Below are 19,685 nucleotides of genomic sequence, written 5' to 3' on the forward strand. Positions count from 1 at the left end.
CGATACTGACTGTGAGAGCTGCCTTTAATCGGTAGCAGCTTTTATAAGTGAAATTGTTTAAAGCATGAATAATCTTCATTTAGTATTATTCCTAGTCTGAAAATGTTTCTTTTTTCACATAGCTTTAAAAAATGCCTCGGGGAAGCGCTTCAGATAAATTGAGCAGGGCGGATCAAATCAAGATATCTTAGATGAAAGATATTTTTCTCTAAAAGTTGGTTTTCTTCTTGAAATAAGTATAGATATTTTACCCAGCGGCAATTTGGTTCCTATTTGAGTCTAAACAAATTAGACTGGAAGGCATCTACTTAAATGCGCGTTGATATCACAGCGCCGCCTATGCGTAAAAATTAAAAACTGGGAAATATATTTATTAGCACGTCTTGTCGGGCGTGGCAGGCTTCTCTGCCGGGGGGTGCTGTAACCGTAGCCTGCTCCGGGGCTGCTAGATGCTCCATGATGGATGGAGAATGACAGATCGGGGTTAGCCGCCAGGGGAGTGCATTTTTCTTCCAGCGCACGGTCCTACCCAAGGAGAAAGCGAAGAAGGAAAGATACTGGACGCAAAGGAGGAAAGGAAGAGATACAGAGAGAGAAGAGACCGATTTCTACCCCTCCTCTTTCCTTCTCTCTCTCTTCTCTACTCCCGTGCATCACAGCCTGGTGGGCTTTACCCGGACTGCACCGCATTGACGCTGCTGCTGCCGACCCAACCCAATGAATTAACATCATACACATATTCGCAGAGGATCTGGGTTTTCGCACAGCTGAAAACTGGATGTTGTGCTGATTTGTGCGTGCATATGCAACAATTCCCTCTCTCTGGATCCGGACACTGACTCGCTGTCCTGCTAATGCCAAGACTTTGAAAACGAGGAGGCGGCGGCGTTTTGGAGATTATTGCAGCTGCAGTGCAAATAGTGCAGAAGAAGACACTGGGATACTTGCAAGTTTGCAGAGCGAATGTAACCCTGTGCTATTTATTCTACGGTTTCCAACATGGGTGTTGACTAAAAAGAAGATTATCCCCCGAGCTCCTCAGAGGTGTGATGATCATGCACTCGTGAAGATTGAAACTGCGCTCAGTAATTTCCTGGATCATGCAGATTCTGCCGCCTAGGACGTTATTCGTGTTACTGGCCCATATACCTGTATTGCTATCTTTGAGAAATAATGGGGGAGTTCGGATTAAAGATGAGAGCAACAGCAGCCCGTACTCTGGCAAGACTTTCCAGGGGTCTCTCCGGGAGAGTCATCAAAACAAAGCCCGGGACCGTGCGCTCTTGCCCGAGTACGCCACAGGTGCGTCTTCGGCAGAGCTGCAGGCACAGCGGGCAATTATCAGAGGGACCCTTAACTCCACTCACCCCTGGAAGAGGGTAATTGCAGAAGAAATCCGGCGAAATGGACACAGCAAACGCGACTACAATAGGACTCTGACACCCGTGGAGGATCCCAACGCCGTCTCACATTGGGACTCGACGCGCCACCATAATAGGAGGATAAAGTTGAATGGCGGGTTTAGTAGTACGGGGACGCCAGCAGGTGGACACTACAATGCGGCTAAGCCCTCTTCAATGGGTTGGGGAGACGGAGGAGGGGGACCCGAGGAGGGCGAGAGGCACAAGAGAGGCACAAAAGATGAACAGAAGAAAGCGTGGAAGAGGGGGAGAAACCGGCTGAACAAAAGCTCTGTAGTTCTGGCTCAACCTCATGCGTCACCGTGGGAACCCATGCCCAAACCGGTGGCACTCACCTCCACCGAACTGCCCTTTGACCTCTTCACCAGGAGGAGTGAGTTTTTCACTTTCCGAGAGGAGAACCCCTGGGACGCCACGCCGATCACCCCTCCCAGCTCGCAGGATTTCGAGAACGAGATCAAGAACCCCTTTTACCCGGTGACGAGTGAGACCTACGGCGCTTACGCGATCACGTGCGTCTCGGGGGTCATTTTCCTGGTGGGCATAGCGGGAAACATCGCCATCCTGTGCATCGTGTGCCAGAACTACTACATGAAGAGTATCTCCAACTCTCTGCTAGCAAATTTAGCTGTGTGGGATTTTGTGCTCATCTTCTTCTGCCTGCCCATGGTGGTGTTCCACGAACTGACGAAGTCCTGGCTGCTGGGAGAATTTGCCTGCAAAGTGGTGCCCTATGTGGAGGTAATTTTGCCCAGCTTTCATTTGTGTCTTTTTTCTGCTTTAAATTTCTCACAGGCATAGTGGAAATGTTTTGAATTGATCCCTTCAGTGATATCAGATGATGAAGGGGCTCAGTCAATGTCATTTAGGTGTCATGCTCTTCATTGCCTGCCTATATAGAGACTTAATTTAAGAGTTTGGTTTCACTTTCAAAGCACTGACAGACCTGAAAGTACACACAGTCACAGGATGACATCTCACCCAATAACAAGGCAATCTGTTTGGCACTTGTGCACCTGCTGCAACTGGAGAGGAATCTCACTTAGCCCTCGAGGCATCAAACACACAAACAAGCACAGATACACACCAGCATGTTTGACAGCCACTCGCTATCTGCCATTTACTTTGGCTCATACACCACTGCTTTCATCATACATACACCTGAGGAAGGCGCACACAGGCTCCGTCAGCCTCTTTCCTTGCCTTTTTTGTACCCTCCCCTTCCCACGCACCAGCGTTCATAGGCAGTATAGTATGCTGATACCTTTCCTTTGTGTTTTTACTGCAATTACACCAGTGTCAGATTCACCCACAAGCGCAATGTCTTTTGTGTAAAACAGGGGATTCCAGCTCAGGCACAGCTTAAGCTTGTTTTGAATGGCTGTTGGCATGACCAGCCTCAAGTGAACCTGAAGGGGGGAGGGTAAATATGTTTAAAGATGCTTGATTTGAAGACAGAGAAATTGTGGGCAACCCGTCTGAGTCATGACTATGTAAGAATTATGTTGTTTGCAGCCAAAGGTAGAAAGAAAGATAAGAGTAAATGTCAGATTGTGTAACCAGGCAAGAAGCCAGAGTCAGTGATCAGAATTTAACTTCAACTCCTCCCTCCAGATGCTACAGAGCCTGCAAACAGGAAGAGCTGTTATCTAATAATATCTTACCACCCATACAGCAAAAACCTGTTGAGATGTTAAAGATGCCTATGCCTGACGTCTAATCCACACTAAGGTTTGGTTGAAAGGCCATCTGTTCAGGCCATTGAAACGGTGTCCCTTTATGTCTAAATTTGGTTTAAAAGTGAAGGTCACTTTTTTTCAACAACTCTACAAACTCCTCACATAATTGGCAGATTTAAACCTAGACTCCTTTTTAGTGACACCACTAAAAAAAGTCCCCTTTCTTTCCTAAACTTTCACTTTTAAACAAAAAATAAGCCCTAAAAAGATAAATTTTTACCTTTTACATTTCCACCAAATGTATAGATAGACGGGTCGCCTTTTTAAAGTGGTCAGATTTAGCCCAGAAAGATATGTTCATGGGCTTGTGGTGCTTGTTGGGTATTGGTAGGTGAATCTTATATTAGCTTTCTGAAGAGTTTCCATTGCTTTCATGAAGTTTCCATGCAACTGTAATTGTAAGGGTGTTGAGACAGAGCTGAAGGCCAATTTCTAGAGCAACGCTCAAGTGTACAATGGGCTTCTAAATCCAAGACCAGTCAGTGCTTTTTCTTCATTTAAACTCAAGTGTCAGCTTATGGTCACATATGCTCACTGGCTATTATTTGTTCAGTGAAGTTATAAAGGTAAAGGTCCACTCACACTTTCCTAGAGTCTGACTGATATGGAATTTTTAAGGCTGATACCGATATTTGGTGATTTAAAAAATCCGATATTGTGATATATCAGCTGGTATTTTGTTTTTTACATTCAGACACACAAACATAAGCAGATTTTTAAAAGTCCTTTATAAGATAATATGATAATCGAGTTTAAAAAACCTGTGAGTCTGCAGAGTGCTTCTTGGTGGAAAAACATGCAATTTCAACACTCAAAACATAATAATAAATGCCGATAGCAATCTATATCAGCAAAAGGCTAATATAGGCTGATGTATCGGTCAGGCTCTGCACTTTACTAGGCCTACATTTGTTGCAGCAGCTGCAAAAAAGTGATCAATAATAAGTAGAGATTATATTTAGCATTGCATACTTACTCTTTAGTGTATAATAACATCCTCATATTTGGTATCAGTCCACTGTGCACCGTGTTGCAAACACCTTGTGACTGCATATGTTTTAATTATTGGGGGATCAAAGAGAAACAGGCCCCCTGCCTGTGTTATTGCATATGAGTTTCCCAGGGACCACAGGATAATATTTAATAACCTGACTAACACACATCCACTGCACAGACCAAATGGTTGTTTTTAATACAGAATATGTTGTTGTGAAGTAGCTGTACACACCTGTCTCCATGTGTTTATTGCTTCATTTCAAGATGTGTTTTAATATACATATCTATCAGGACATGTGCACAGGGCCCTGTCTGTGTTCCGTGTGTGTATTTGTGCATGCATGTATCAAACAGGCTGTGAGTAATGCAGCCCAGGGCTCAATCTTTCCCTGTGGAACATTCAGCGAAACACACACACTCACCCTATGGAGTGACTTCTTTCTTCACTTAACCCAAATTGAGTCACAGGGGATATTATCATTTGAAATAAGGACACAGTCTCAGTCACACTTAGGCTGCATAAATACACAACACAGACAGACACAGAACCCGATTCAGGTATGTATTCAAATCAGGAGATTCTATAGATAATGCATGAGTGTCTGTGCAAAGAGGGGAGCCTCCCGTGGAGCTGCTTTAAGTAAATCTTGTTTTATTCAGCGCTTAGTCGAGTGTGGAATTTCTAAACCTCAAAGAGAAAGCAATTTTGGTGTGAGATGTGAGCAAACACGGCGGGAAATCCTGCACAAAATAAAAATGTGAGCCAGTCTGCCAGCCCACATCATTTCAGATACAGTGCCTGTTCACACCGCACACTACCCCTCTTGGCAGTAAGGGGGCAGAGCCCAAAAAAAAGGCAAAACTAATGGACAATAATTGGGTCTTTGCACCTGGCAGTTTATTAGAACAAGACCTGAAACTAGAGTAAAATAACAAATAAATGAAGCAGTAAGCATTGTATAAGCCAGAAGGAAAAAGAAGTCATTTGTCAAGGTTGATTTAAAGCTATGCTTTTGTAACAGAGTGATTTATATACATCTTATTAACCCCAATTAAAGAGATGCTTGTAAATCATTACAGAAAAAGGCATCCGAGATATTACAATGTCACAGAAACATTGATTGAATGTCCATCTTTTTCTGATAATATTGTGTTACTTTTTAGCATTAGGCACATGGTTTGTTGGACAAAATTCAACAAAAACGCAAGAATCCTACTAACTGAATGACTTACACTAAATTTGTACTCTTATATTTATATGGGAAAAAGCAGTCATGCAAGTATTGTACAACTGAACCCATATGCAACAGCCTAATGACTTCTCCCATTAGTAGAGAGATAGATAATTGGCAATCATCATCATGGGATATACATCTCCCTAAAGATGCATTGTAATTAGCGTTATATTGGCAATCCCAATACTAGTGTAGCCATATAGCATCTGCTTCGAGCCATTAGAGCCTGAACGGATTATAAATGCTATGCACAACTTGTGCTTTTATTTACTATATACATTTCTAAGTGTTTTTATGTGAGAACTTTGAGTGCGACAACAGTAACAGGACTTTAGCTCATTAGAAAAAATAATCTTTTATGATCCGTCTGTTTATTGCCTGTCTCTACTGCTGTTCATCCAACCTGTTTTCAGTCTTTCATATTTTGACTAAAACTGATTCTCTGACTGAAATCTATGAGGCCAATATCATCCTTCAGTTTAGGTTTAGTTTAGTTTGTGCCTTGTGTATTTGGCCTCGTTGGTATTTTCTGTAGTCAGGGCTTCAGCAGGAAGACAGAGTGAAATAGACCGTCGAAGCAGAGCAGGAAAGAGGCTGGGGGAAGAAAGAGTGCAATAGATTGGTAGAAAGAAAGCTTGAGTATGAGGAGAGAGTGAACAGGGCTGCACGGACCCACCGAGGGCCACAATGCACAGTGTCGAAATTGGCGATAATGGCAGGACATACATCAGCTTGACATATACACACTCACCGTGCACAGACTGAGGCGCAGACCCTCAGGTAACTGAATCAGAATTTGGTCTGCTCTTTATGTCTGCTGTAGCGAGTACAGTAGTGGAATACAGGAAGGCATATACAGTCAGTTGCAATTATGATTTTCTTTCTAAAGAAAGAATCCAAAATGATAGCCTTGCTAGTGAAATCAAACATATTTATCTTCATTTACCATACCATTATGGGTCGATCTTTAGAGGTCTACCAGAGGTCATGAAAAGAGAATCTCTTACTATTTACAGTTATATGTGTCCAAGCCTATGTCGGTTTAAAATCTAGGTAACCATCTAGCCTGTAGACACACACACACATTCACAAAGTCAGTAGGTTGTGGTGTTTCCATATGGGTGGGATGGCCTTCTCCCTACTGATCACTGCCTGCGGCTGTTCTCCCCCCTCTCCGTTCTCCGCATCAGCTATCTGTGATTAGAAACAAGCCTTGGGACACGCACACTCACATACACTTAGAGTCAGTATGAATATTACATTAATATAAACTGAAATGCAGATGTACACTTACAACACGTAGACACTGACAAACACAAATTAAGTACACAAACACAAACTAGATCTCGCGCCCTCTGCATTCTCAGCCTGTCAGGCATGCGAGTAATTGTTAATTGGAGTATACGTATTTGAATTATTCAGAGTATGTAATTAGCAGCTCTTCATTATGCATGATGGTGAGTCCATTCAGCCAGCTCTTTGTCCATGGATGAGTAGATTTGGTGTTTTGTATGTTCAGACAAGTTCAAATAACAGCATGAAGCAAAGATCGGGGTTGCCGTTGGACGCAGTTGCCTAAATTGGTAATTACTCATGTAAATGAAATATTCATTGGGTGATTATCATCATGAATTATGTGGAGTGAAAACAAGCAGCATATCAGCTTTACATCAACGTAGAATAGGTCAGCAGAAAGTCAGGTTTCATAGAAGTGAGTAGAACATGAAAGCTGTTGTGTTTTGTATTGCTTTCAGTGTAACACTTCCAGGCAGGAATCAATGACCTGGAACAGGACTTTTCCAGCCGCCACTGTAGAATGAGAGCATTCTGGGGTTTTTTCTTTTTTTTTTTGCGTCCAGGGTAAATCTGCCACACGTCAGGATATAATTCAATGAAAGAGAAATTTATTGTCTGGAAGAAACAGTCAGGAAAAAACAGAAAGCAATGATATAGAGCACTGTTGCTCTTAATGTAATTAAAAAAAATACAAAGCAGCCCATTAAGTACTCATTCCCGTTCTTTGTGCATGTGTAATGCACAATGTAGTGTATTGCACATACACAATTTTTATATATTTGTTCCCGAAGCTTTCGAACACGTGTTCTTTCATCACAAGAGCAGAATCACGTAAGCTATTTCATCAGATCTAAGCCATCTCCACAACTAGTGAGCAACGTCATCCACAAAGGAGAGCTTTGGAAACATAAGTGGACCACGTGTTTTTTTGTTGTTGTTTTTTTTTTAATAAACCATTGGAAGTATGTTTTTTTTAATTTATTCTGTTTTTAAAGATTATTGAAACTGAGATTACCACTACCAGTCATACAGTCTGTAGGAAATGGCAGTAGAGGGCATTGGAGGATGGGCTGCTGTCCTCCTTAATGCAGGGCCTTTTACATCAAATTAATACCTTATTTTTCCACACTAATGTGCTATTATTCAAAACATGTCCCTGCAACAACCAGAAATGCCATTGCAATATTTCAGTGATAATTTGCGAAATGAATTGCTCCTTCAACACCACTCTATTTTACATAAAAGTGAGATACACAGCGTAGTGTATTAGAAAAAACATAACATGCTAATTGCTCGCTACTTTTAAAAGGATGACTTAAACACAGTAAAAAATAATTGTCTTTGTTAATATTTCCTCTTTTTTTTCAAAATGAAGAAGTGACTAGTTACTCGTCTTTGTCAGCACAAACAGTTAGCTTGTTTTAACATCAACTTCTAAAGCAAAGCACCACTGAGTAGCACCTGGAGAGCTCCAGCAGAGCCTTACTGTGCTGCTGAACTCCATTTACCCAAGATGGATTTCAACATGAATAGTGTACTCCTGCAGCATTCTCGGTGCTGAATATCATGGACGATGTTTGAATTTCTGTTGATATAACTTCTACCCTTAATAAAGAATAAGTAGACCTCCAGCCTGTAGTTGCACTATATGGATAGAAGTACAGGAACATCTGCAGATTACATCTACAGGAGCTACTCTATGGAGACCCATACCACAAAGTTTTCAGAGCACATTTTATCATTCCTGATGAATCCTGATGATTTATTGTCGTCACCCCACCGGACAGCTGGGGAGTGGCGTGTCAGCATGGCCACACTGGACCTGACAGACTAGACAGTCATTAGATCAGCTTTGTAAATAATCTACTAATATGTAGTGTGTTGAATCCTATCAAAGACAAAAGAACTCACAACACCAATATTTTGTTTTTGGTATTATATTTATTGCATTTCCTCCTCCAAATTGTGTTACCCCTTTGGTTTGAGAGGCTAGCGACACATTACCTGGTAACAGTAGCGTCACCGGCCTCTGCCTGTGTGTTTACAATGATTTTGTCAAGTTAGGGCTAGTTAGGTTTTTTCCTATAATTCAATTCAGTTCAGTTTTATTTGTATATCGCCAGATCACAACAACAGTCAAGGCACTATAGTCCAAAGACGTGCATATTAGATGAAGTGATGATTCTACATTAGCATTAGTGTGCCTGAATGATTGCGTGTCTCTTTTTATGTGCCCCGTGATAGGGTACACCCAACGCAAGTCACCAGTCTGTCTGCCAAAGTCAGCTGGGATAGCTTTCACTCACCTTAACTCAAGAAAATGGATGGACTCATGGAAGAAAACAGAAAACAAGCAATAGGTATTTAACAGCAGAAGCTATGCCCTTTTTTGTTTTGCTAGCATGAGCAGGTCCACAAGGTTGGATTTTGCTCTCTGTCTGCTATTACCCTCCATATACATCACCCATATAGAAAGATAATTTCAAAAATTCAGCATAAACATGGGCATGAGCAGAGGACCTGCCTTCTAACCCTGATCTATCCGCTGTCTCTGTGGCTCATGCAGCCCACCTGATGGATGGTTGCTGTCATTGGCAGGGTCTCTGGTTAGAGTTATGGTCTTCTGGAGCCTGCACTGGGTCACACACTCCTGTAAGAGAAAAGCAATGCAGCTGGAATAACCCTTTGTCTCCCTGGCTCATTACTACCAGACTGGTTGTCTATGTGTGTGGTTGTGTTTGCGCATTGTTGTGTTTCGACATTAGCCCATTCATCACTTGATAACACCCATTACCCTCTGACAGTGGCTGTAGTCACAGTATGGCCCCAAATGCTCCACCAGTCCTTGTTAAGAGCCAATTAATAACTTGAGCCTTTGTACCACCAGCTCACAAGACCTTTAATCAGCAACTTAATGGGCCGTTATTAAAAAACAGCACCAGGGGAAAATGTCTTTCTCACCTGCTGTGCAGATGGACTGCCAGAATTTTAAAAACACGTGTTGTAGATGAAAGGCCTTTTCATGGCTTTGTTTTTTTTTTCTGAGCTCTTGAAGTCCAAGGTTGAGAAGCAATTTATGATATAAAGTGGAAAAACTGCACTGACCTCTTTTGCAAATCGTCTATCATCAGGTGGTAACAGGTGGTTTTGATATTATTTGATATTTGGTATTATTTGGTAGGAAGGGGTTTCAATCACAGAACTAAAGGAAATCATAAAGTAAATTTTTGCTCCTATTATTAAATACAGTTGTGGTCAGAAGTCTACATACACCCATCATGTGCATTAAAAAGCTAATTTGGGGCTTTTAATAATTTCTTTGAACTGCTCTTTTCCAGGGTGAAGATGGTTCAGCATGCATCTTTAATGACTTACACAATAACAATTGAATGTATAAGTTTGAATTTATTTTGGATTTTCTCTTGGATTTTTCTCTGATCCGCACAGGGCAAAAGTATACAGATGTGTTTGATGTGTGATTCATTCTCATTGCAATACCCAACTCTATGCAAGTTTTCTAGCTGATATGAACTTGAACAATTTGGAAGTAGTCATGCTTTATTATTCCATCCACTTTGTGCAATGTACCAGTACCACTGACAGCAAAACAGCGCTACAGCATGATGCTACCACCACCGTGCTTAACAATTTGTACAGTGTTTTGAGGACTGAACGCCTCATCTTTACTCCTCCAAACAAACCTTTTCTCATTGTGACCAAACATCTCTTTGTTCTCATTTGACTTTAAAAATTTCTCCAGAAAGCATTTGGCTTGTTTGTTTGAGCAGCTGCAAATTTTAGTCGAGCTTGAAGGTGTCAGTTTTGGAGTAGGGGCTTCTTTCTTGCTTGGCACCCTCTTAGTCCATGACCATGTACAACTCACTTCACTATGGACAGTGACGCTGGTGTTCCAGCAGTTTCCAGGTCATGGTTGCTGGGTTGTTCCTGATCATCCTAATTTTGTCTCATTTGAGGTCGACGGTTTGTGCAAAGTGGTTAAACATCTGAATAACTTGTACTTGGCTACAATTGTTTGAACTATAATCTTGGAATCTCCAATTATTTATAAATGTATCTAAGAGACTTTTTCAACTTGTGATTTGTCCTTCTTAGATCTTTACTGAGTTCCTCTGCTATCGGAAAGAAAAGAAAGAAAATAACTATGATTCTAAAAATCTCAAGCTATTCCTTTAGAAAGAGACAGGAGGTATAAAATCAACAGAAGTGTACATGTATTATTTATTTGGGTTTTTTTGGATCAGAGCATTACTGTTGCAGGATTTCTGTCCCTAAGGCTAACAGACCTGTTGTCTTGCCTGCAGGTAAACTGAACATGACAAGGTCAATGCTGCTGGTTGGGATAAATGCCACATTAACATTGTTAATCATTCTGAGGATGTCGTGGGTTATTTCTTTCTTTCCGTCACTCAGTGAGTTAGACTCACTGACGTGTTTCTCTGCTATTGTTCAGCTTTCATTCTCTCTCTTTCCCTTTCATTCTTTGACTCCCTCTTTACTTTCCATTCTTCTTCTGCCTCTGTTTCTCATCCTCTCATTTGCATTTCCCCCTTCAACAAACACACTGACAGCTTCACCCCCCAAACCCTCCACTCCCACCCGCCCTGACTGTTGGACTCTCTCTCTCTCTCATCTCCCCTCCAGTACAAAGCTATGCTTGTTCATCTTGCCCTTGCTCTCCGCCCTGACATGCTGATCAAAGCTCGGTTGCCTTTAAAACCAATTTTAGGCCTGTTGTTCTATTTATGAAATATTCAGCATTTCAGCAACCACCTGTTCTTGTGTACGGGATGGATATTTGTGTCTGTCAGAAGTGGGTCAGACACAGAGACTAATATGATGTTTCACAATAATAAAGGTAGAAAAAAAAAGGAGAAAAACACTGGTTTAAACAGCAGGTTGGTGGGCTCAAAGCCAGAGGTGTGCACCTGAGATGACCAATTAGGAATATACCATCTCACTGACTTCTGAAACTGAGCATTTAGATGAGTCTGAAGTCTGAACTTTTGGCCTCTGGCTATGTTTAATATGGGCATCCACCACTGTAACCAGTATATGACAGAAAGAAAGAAGAAAAATAATCTATACAACATATTCAAATGTTAAATAGTGGATGGAACATTTAAATGCAATCAGCTATTATTTGAGTGCAAGAACACCTTTTTGTTCTACATCAAACATCGTGTTTTATGCCTAACATGCATCCCTGCATAGTGTGTACACTCAAGAGTGCAGTAGGGCAATAGCAGAACGCATTTTCAGTAAGTGGCATCCACAGTGATGCATGAATCAAGCGAGCAGAGTCGCTCTGTGTCTGTGCTGCAGCAACATTTGAAGGGTGTGCTTTTTTTTTTTTTTTTGCATTTTGTTCTTGCTGTAGATGAACAGCATGGGGCTGTCAAATCCTGCTTAAATTTTACTGCTATAACAGCTCCAGACTGACGCTCATCTCTATTACAAGAAGCAGACAGTTGTGCTGTATAAAAACTTGCAGGACTAAGTGTAAGATGACATCTGCCAAGCGTGCTCAAAATTTGACAAACCAAACCAACTAATGGATTAATCGGTTCAGAGTTTGACAAGAAATCATACACAAGATGCTCTAAAAGGAACACATCTTTCACTACATCCTAAATACACTCAGAAACAAATCAGTGGCAGTTGCAATATTTTGGCACAACAAGTAATAAACCCTCCAGGTCCCAAATGCAGTCACATTCATCACAGCTTCTGTTCAGAGAGCATACACCTCCCTCATGGTTACGACCCTTTATGAGCCTGCTGAGACCTCCATGTGTCTCAGGGTCAGCGTGTGTGCGTGTTCCTGTTTGAACATCTATATCTATCCAGGAAGTATGCGTTTAGAACATTAAAGCCAGCTCAATAGGGCCATCTGGGAAGCTGGCTGTTATAATTAAATTTGATATGAAGGGGCAGGAGTGGAAGCAGTGTTGTATGAGGAAGGACAGAGGGTCAGTGGATGTTTAGGCTGCACATGCTCCAGCTGCAGAGGACCATTTTGCAGGGTCCACACTGTGCCAAAACGATGGCTAATCCAACAGATGCTTTCAGGTGTTGGCAAAATTTGACAATTTGACAATTCTCATATCTAAAAGGCAGACACAGTGCCAAGTAATTAGCTGATGTGTGCAGATTTTGAATGAGAAATGAACAGGAAAGCATAATATTTTGTAAGTTTGCTAATTAGATTGTTATTAAACACTAGGTGTAAAGATTCTTTTGAACGAGTGACTCCAGTGACGACAGCTTTTTTTCAAAATCCTCCCTTGATATGTATGTGTGGTGTCTAACTGTCTGCTTTCAGTTCACACACACACACGTGTCAAGGGATTCTACAGTGTTAATCACAGCTTAGAGCCTTCCACTGTGCCTCTGCTGCCCCACTGCATGTAATTGTGCCACTGTCAGGTGTACCTAACGGCCATTACCATTACACTTTGTCCTGCTGTCTTTCTATTGGTGGCGGCAGATTTTTCAGCTGGTGGAAGTTGATGCGTTTGTGTGCGATGCAGAGAAACACATTTGTTTACTCTACACGAAGCAGCCCTTCTTCAAGATTCTGAAATATCATTTCTCCATTTGAGATAATTTAGTATCTTTTCTTTGTTATGCTCGATAGCCTGGCAGCCGTGACTATAACTTTGCAGAGTGTCACAGGCGAATCAGAATTGAAAGCAGATAAGCCCATCCGCCTGTTGAAATGACTTTAGATAATCACTTGTGTAAGGCCAGTGTTAGCACAAGCTCTTTTATCCTAATTTCCCCCTCATGCATTCTGTGCTGATGCACAATTTCAAGATATGAGCAACGCTCTTGAGGCAACGCATTTCAGTCAGCGGCCTCTGGATATACGAAGTGTTATGTGTCATGTTAATTTCTGAATAATGTTTAAAAGGCTTCTCTTTGTCTGTTTGCTCAGGTGGCCTCCCTGGGTGTGACCACCTTCACCCTGTGTGCTCTGTGCATCGACCGCTTCCGTGCAGCCACCAATGTCCAGATGTACTACGAGATGATAGAGAACTGCACATCTACTACCGCCAAGCTAGCCGTCATCTGGATCGGCGCCCTCCTCTTGGCACTCCCGGAGCTCCTCATTCGACAGCTCGTGGCAGAGGACACGGGAATCCCAGATGAGCCCCCTGTGGAACGCTGCATTATCAGGATATCCACTTCACTGCCTGACATGCTCTATGTGCTGGGCCTGACGTACGAGGGTGCTCGGCTGTGGTGGTGCTTTGGCTGCTACTTTTGTCTCCCCACTCTCTTCACAATCGGCTGCTCATTAGTGACGGCGCGCAAGATTCGGCATGCAGAACAGGCCAGCGTGCGCAGCAACAAGAAGCAGATCCGGTTAGAGAGCCAGATGAACTGCACAGTCGTCGCGTTGGCAATCGTCTACGGCGCGTGCGTGGTGCCTGAGAACATCTGCAACATAGTTTCTGCCTACATGGCGGCCGGAGTTCCTGAGCATACCATGTCCGTGCTCCATCTCCTCTCCCAGTTGCTGCTCTTTTGTCGGGCCGCCGTGACGCCGGCACTGCTGCTCCTCTTGTGTCGTCCGCTAGGCAGGGCCTTCCTGGACTGCTGCTGTTGCTGCTGCTGCTGTAACCACGCCCCCTCCTCAGCCACAGCGAGTGACGACAATGAACACGAGTGCACTACCGAGCTGGAGCTGTCGCCGTTCAGCACCATCCGCAGGGAGCTGAGTAACTACACACCTGCTGGGTCCAACTGCTAGACTGACATTACCATCAGGGAAGGTGATGTCACTAGCCTGATATCTGCCTGTGGCTAGTATTTCTCAGACTCGGCTAGGAGAGATTTGCCTTACCTAGTCCACTTACATCTCTAAATGGGTGCATGAAGGAAGTTGGGTGCTCTAAATACGTTCATCCCGTTATTCAAGATCATCAACTTTACCATATTTGTATAACTGTTTTTCCAGGACATTTAAGAAAAGGCAAAGTTGTCTTTCCACTCTTGCCATGGGGTGCTTCTAAAACTTGGTCAGTACTTATTTTTAGCAGTCCTGCCTGAAACCTTTAAGACTTACTCACTTCCCTTTTGTAGGCCTTGTTTAGCTAAATGTTTTGGGGCAGTTGTAATGACCTCCTAACTAGTTGAGGCCTGGTTCTTCACAAGTTAAAGAAATAATCTAATTTGGAGTATTTACACTGTACAGTGTAAATATGTCACAACAAGTAGGGTCTTTCAATTGTTTGTGATAACAAATGTCCAAGAAAATAATCAATGCTAATCACCTCCCAAATATGTCATAGTTGAAATTATAAAGAGTTAGCTAATTAATCATAAAGTGCACCTTGTATAGTAACTCAGATGCAACATCTAAGCATTATCACCTAAACATGTAGGCTCACACTGCCCATAAGAAGTACAGCTAAGTTTACAACCTACATCAGCTGTCAGTTTATGCTTCGTGTAATGGTGCACATATGGGAACAAGGCTTAAGATAATTAAACTAGCAAAGGGCATCTCAGCAGTAATGGTAGTTTGCGAAAGGAAAACACAGGGAGGAGGTTGCACTGGAGAATCCAAATGTACACAGCCACACTTACATTGTATATTGAAAAATATCCGCTTGACTCGAGCGAAGCTGGGCTGGTCTCAGAGTACAACAAACACGGACGTGTGGGAGTGGACTAATTGAAATCAAATTAGCGTTGCATGAAGTGGAATGGGATTGAATGAAACAATGCAGACTGAATTGAATACGAATAGACCGGAAATTAATGGAACGTAACACCGTGAAATGTAACTGAAAGGGACGGACTCAGCACGAAGTGGACTGAGATAGAAGTATCTGCACTACACTGTTGTATGATGTTACGCCTTACACGTTGGGCTGTATATATACTGTACACTTTCTTTGGTGCTCTTATGATGAATGCGCTGTAAACAACAGATCCATAGGTTCGACTTAGAATCACAAGAAATTTAGCTGCATACTTTGTTTCAGGTCAAGAAGACAGATTACAGTTACCTGGGACTCTTGAATAATGTAAAAGATGAACAAAATCAACAAAGAGTTTCACCGAGCTGCTACATTCAGTTACTACCTTTATTCAGAGTGACAGAACTAAGAATATAGTGGCACTTTCTTTTACAGTATAGCATTTTGAAGAATCAAAATATTAGTCACTTAACACTGTACAGTTCGGTAGATACAATAATTAAATAGTATACACATTTTATCATTGTTGTTTTATAACACATAGCTAATTATGTACAATATTAAAAAGGCAATAATTTTCTGTCAATAACTCAATAATTAAACCATATAACGCCATATTATTAAAAAAAATAAGTGAAACATTGTAAATACTGGGGAAACTGTTGTTGAAGCAAGTATACATTTGCACCAACAACTACAAAGGTCATAGTAAATACAAAGCAGCTGTTATTTTTGTTATTTATTTACAGGTTATTTATTTACTATTTCTGAACTGTAAAACAAAGTGCTACTATTAACCCTATGGCAGGACCAGGACTAACTGACCACTGGCTAAACCCCCTACCCTGACTGGTAATTGTCCAGTCATACTTCTGCATCTGTAAATAGACACATTTTGAGCTTTGGCTACAGATAAAAGATGGGTGTAGCTACTGTAACATCACCTGTTGGTTTCTGAGTGTTTCTGCCATCGTTACCTTGGTTGCAAAAATCCAGATGTGACGAAGAGGGCAGGTCTGAAACAGAAGGCTCACTGGGCTAATGACTTGTGATTGGCAGCTCGTTAGCTAATGGTTGTGCAGTTTCATACCACAGATAAACCCCCCATTTTTAAACATAGTCTGACCAAAATAAAAAAATTATAGGGTTAATTTTTTACTCAGTATCACTCAGAATGAGTGACTGAGCCCATAAATTCAACAGGAAGGTGTTACACAGGTCAAGGCACACAGCTATTTTCCCCACAAACTTCTGTAGGACCGTAAATTTGGTTTTTTTGTATTCACAGATTTATCCCTCTGATGGCCTTCAGACAGGGTTTCAGCCACTTACGCATTAGCTTAATTGTTCTGATATGGAAGCTACATCTATGTTTTATACTATTTATAGTCATGCTCATTATTTAAATGCACTTAAGATAATAAAAAAAAGATTTATTTGCCTGCAGTGTTTTTCTTTGGGTTTAGTCTTTTAGCAAGAGCAAGATCGGCTGTTTTTCATTAAAATGATCAGGAAGGAAGCTGAAGACAGCATTTTCAACCAATTAGTGCTACTTACAATAACATTTTAGTTAAGCTAGCTGAGCTAGCTAGCTGCACCAGTTTTAATCTGCTAATTACAGTAGCAGTTGTAAATGGTAAGCCCTGTTACTGTTTCCAATTTGTGACCCATTTGGTGTGACATTTTGTCACACTAGCTACCCTTTACAAGTAGTATACAACATAAGATTGTAAAGAGACATATTTTAACCCAAACCATGAAATTTTGCTAAATTAGGGATGTTTGTGGCTAATTGACAGGTTGCTTAAACATATTATTAATATCTTATAAATGAACAATGGCAGTTACATTAATAAAATGATGCACTTTGAGTGGAAGCTGTAACGGAGGAAAGGGGAAAGTAAATAAATGACAGCCATGCTAACCAGCACTGTCCTGCAACACTGCAAAAAGGTGGGGGGAAATAGTTGTATCTAAACCTTGTCGGAATAAACTGAAACTATAACCAAGCAACTGAAGCCAGATGTAACCATATGGAAGAAACCAAGTCTACTGCTGCTAGCGCTGCTAAAGTTAGCCAAACTCAGCAAAGTAATCTGAGTGTGCATGCTGCACAGCTTAGGAATATTTAAAACATTTGATTAACGAGGAATGTGATTTTTATATATGATTTTTAAAACACACTCAAATTTTTTGTTTTTAAACATTAGTTGAATAGTCTAATAGGTAACAAATCAGTCACTAGAAATATCCCTATCCTAAACCTAAACTAACTTAAGTACTTTGGCTCTTAAGCCTAACCAAGATTTTTTTTTAAATCTCCTATACAAGACACAAACCACAGTGTCCTGGATGGCTTGTAATGTGTTTTTATAGTTCAGACACACAGTGACATTTGCTCTCTGCCACCTTGTACAATCTCAGAGACGCCAGCAGCTTCGACAAAAAGTTAGTATTTATTGCCAGTGGAAGGTGACAGCTTGGTAGCAGCTGGTTAAAGAAAATATGAGAAGCATGTTTATCTCTACCTCTGAAATCAAGAACTCAGTAAACATTTTGATGGTAAATGCCAGTATTGTTGCAAATGTGATGGGAACCACCAGTAACGTCACAACCGTAAGGAGGGCGGGGCCTAGCAACCAGTCAAATGAAAAGTATCATGACCTCGAATACACTTTGCAGTTTCATTACTTGAGCTTTTAAGGAGAACCAATGAAATGTTTTTCACAGTGTGTAATTTCAAGTGTATTGTACTGTATATCCGTTTTCTTAATCCTACTAATCAGACCTGGGTCAAAACAAGGTTCGAACATCAATCTCATTTATTACTCCTGTCAAATTTATGAATAACTTAATAGATGAAACCCTAAATATATACTATATTATTGAAAGTGTATGCTAAGTTTAGAAGTTGGGATGGCATCCAGAGGGTGGGAGTATGACCAAATAATGTTTGTATCTGTAAAACATCAGAAGTTCAATTTATTTAAATACTGAAAACTAACATTAACCTATGTGACCTGTGTGATGACCCAGGTGTGATGGTCATTGGTATACTGTATATTGCGATGACTCTTTTGCATACGACTGCACTGCCAAACACCTTCTCTTTCTCTCTGTCTGTCTCTTGTGCTCTTGTGGTAGTAGCACTCTATCTCTGGGTGTCTCTTTCAGCATGGGGCCAGTTTACCTTAAGCACCATCACTACAGGAAGATGAATATTACTAGAAAATTTGAATCAGTTTGCCTGTAAAGAACAGTTTATGAGTTCCTAGGGATGCTGCCTGCAAATCAACACCCTGGAGCCTGTTTGAGAGCTTTTATTATTACATCACTATTAAGTATTGCAGGTCAGTGTGTGAACCTTTTTTAGGGCTTTCCACTGTCCAGTTTTTCCTTTCAAATCAGTTTAAAAGCAAATAGGAGAGAATGGTATCCCATTTAATGACTGAAAGTTCCCATTTATCTCCTGCTATCTGATGGCACTTAGATTTAAACTGGCTCCTAAACCTGACTCTCTTTTTTCTGCATATTTCTGGAAGTATAGCTCATAAGTGGCTCAGTGTGTAGTGATGTGGTTGAAACTTGATGAAGTGAGTCTTGTAAATCAGTCAGTGAGACATTTATTCCGAAGTTTGTGAGTATCCTCTTCACTCTGAGCAAAACGTGTCTGTATTTGATACCTGAAAATGTAAGCACACAACCACTTTTGTCTCAAAGTCTAGTCACTCGTTTCTAATAGCTTTTTATATAGCCAAAAAAAACCTGTCCCTTTGTTTATCAAAGAACTTTATCTTGAGAACTATATTAAATTGCTAAATGTACTATTACAGTGGTGTTGATGTATTTTGTTTGTTTTCGCAGTAGCTGTGAGTGCTGGGAGAGATGTGAAAGCTATAACAAAGGAACAAAGGCTGAAAGGTCCTGTCATTTAATTCGTATAAGATCAAAACACCGAATCCCCATAAAGCAACCTAATACATCAGGATAAGAAGTATTATAAATTCCCCAGGGGCTTCAAGAGAGCCTTTTTTGACAGCTGAATTAACATTCTGTAATAATGACTAGCGTTCCCTTTAAAGTACATATTTTGACTCTGAGTATTATTAGCCAAAATAAAAGCTTTTGAGTAAAATAAACTCATTTGCTTCCCCTAAGTTGCTCAGAAAATATACAAGCCTGATATGCGTTTTTAAAAATAAAGCTCAAATAATAATTTGCTTTTGATTAATTTCTTGAATGTTTAAGTTCCAGTGTGCAAAATGT

At 41.0% G+C, this 19,685-nt stretch overlaps 1 protein-coding gene across 1 annotated transcript; it reads left to right on the plus strand.

Annotated features, from left to right (window-relative positions):
- Positions 1–361: 361 nt before the first annotated feature.
- gpr37b (G protein-coupled receptor 37b) lies at positions 362–19,249 on the plus strand. The gene is made up of 2 exons (XM_003445037.5): positions 362–2,162; positions 13,646–19,249. The coding sequence occupies exons 1-2, from the start codon at positions 1,101–1,103 to the stop codon at positions 14,462–14,464; spliced, it is 1,881 nt and encodes a 626-aa protein (XP_003445085.1). The 5' UTR covers positions 362–1,100; the 3' UTR covers positions 14,465–19,249.
- The last annotated feature ends 436 nt before the right edge of the window (positions 19,250–19,685 follow it).

Source organism: Oreochromis niloticus, linkage group LG17 (genome assembly GCF_001858045.2).
Source record: "Oreochromis niloticus isolate F11D_XX linkage group LG17, O_niloticus_UMD_NMBU, whole genome shotgun sequence".
Classification (NCBI taxonomy): domain Eukaryota; kingdom Metazoa; phylum Chordata; class Actinopteri; order Cichliformes; family Cichlidae; genus Oreochromis; species Oreochromis niloticus.

Coding starts and splice junctions, on each gene's coding strand:
- gpr37b (XM_003445037.5), top strand. CDS start 1,101: ATGCAGATTCTGCCGCCTAGGACGTTATTCGTGTTACTGGCCCATATA. Junction 2,163..13,645: donor AAGTGGTGCCCTATGTGGAG/GTAATTTTGCCC, acceptor CTGTTTGCTCAG/GTGGCCTCCCTGGGTGTGAC.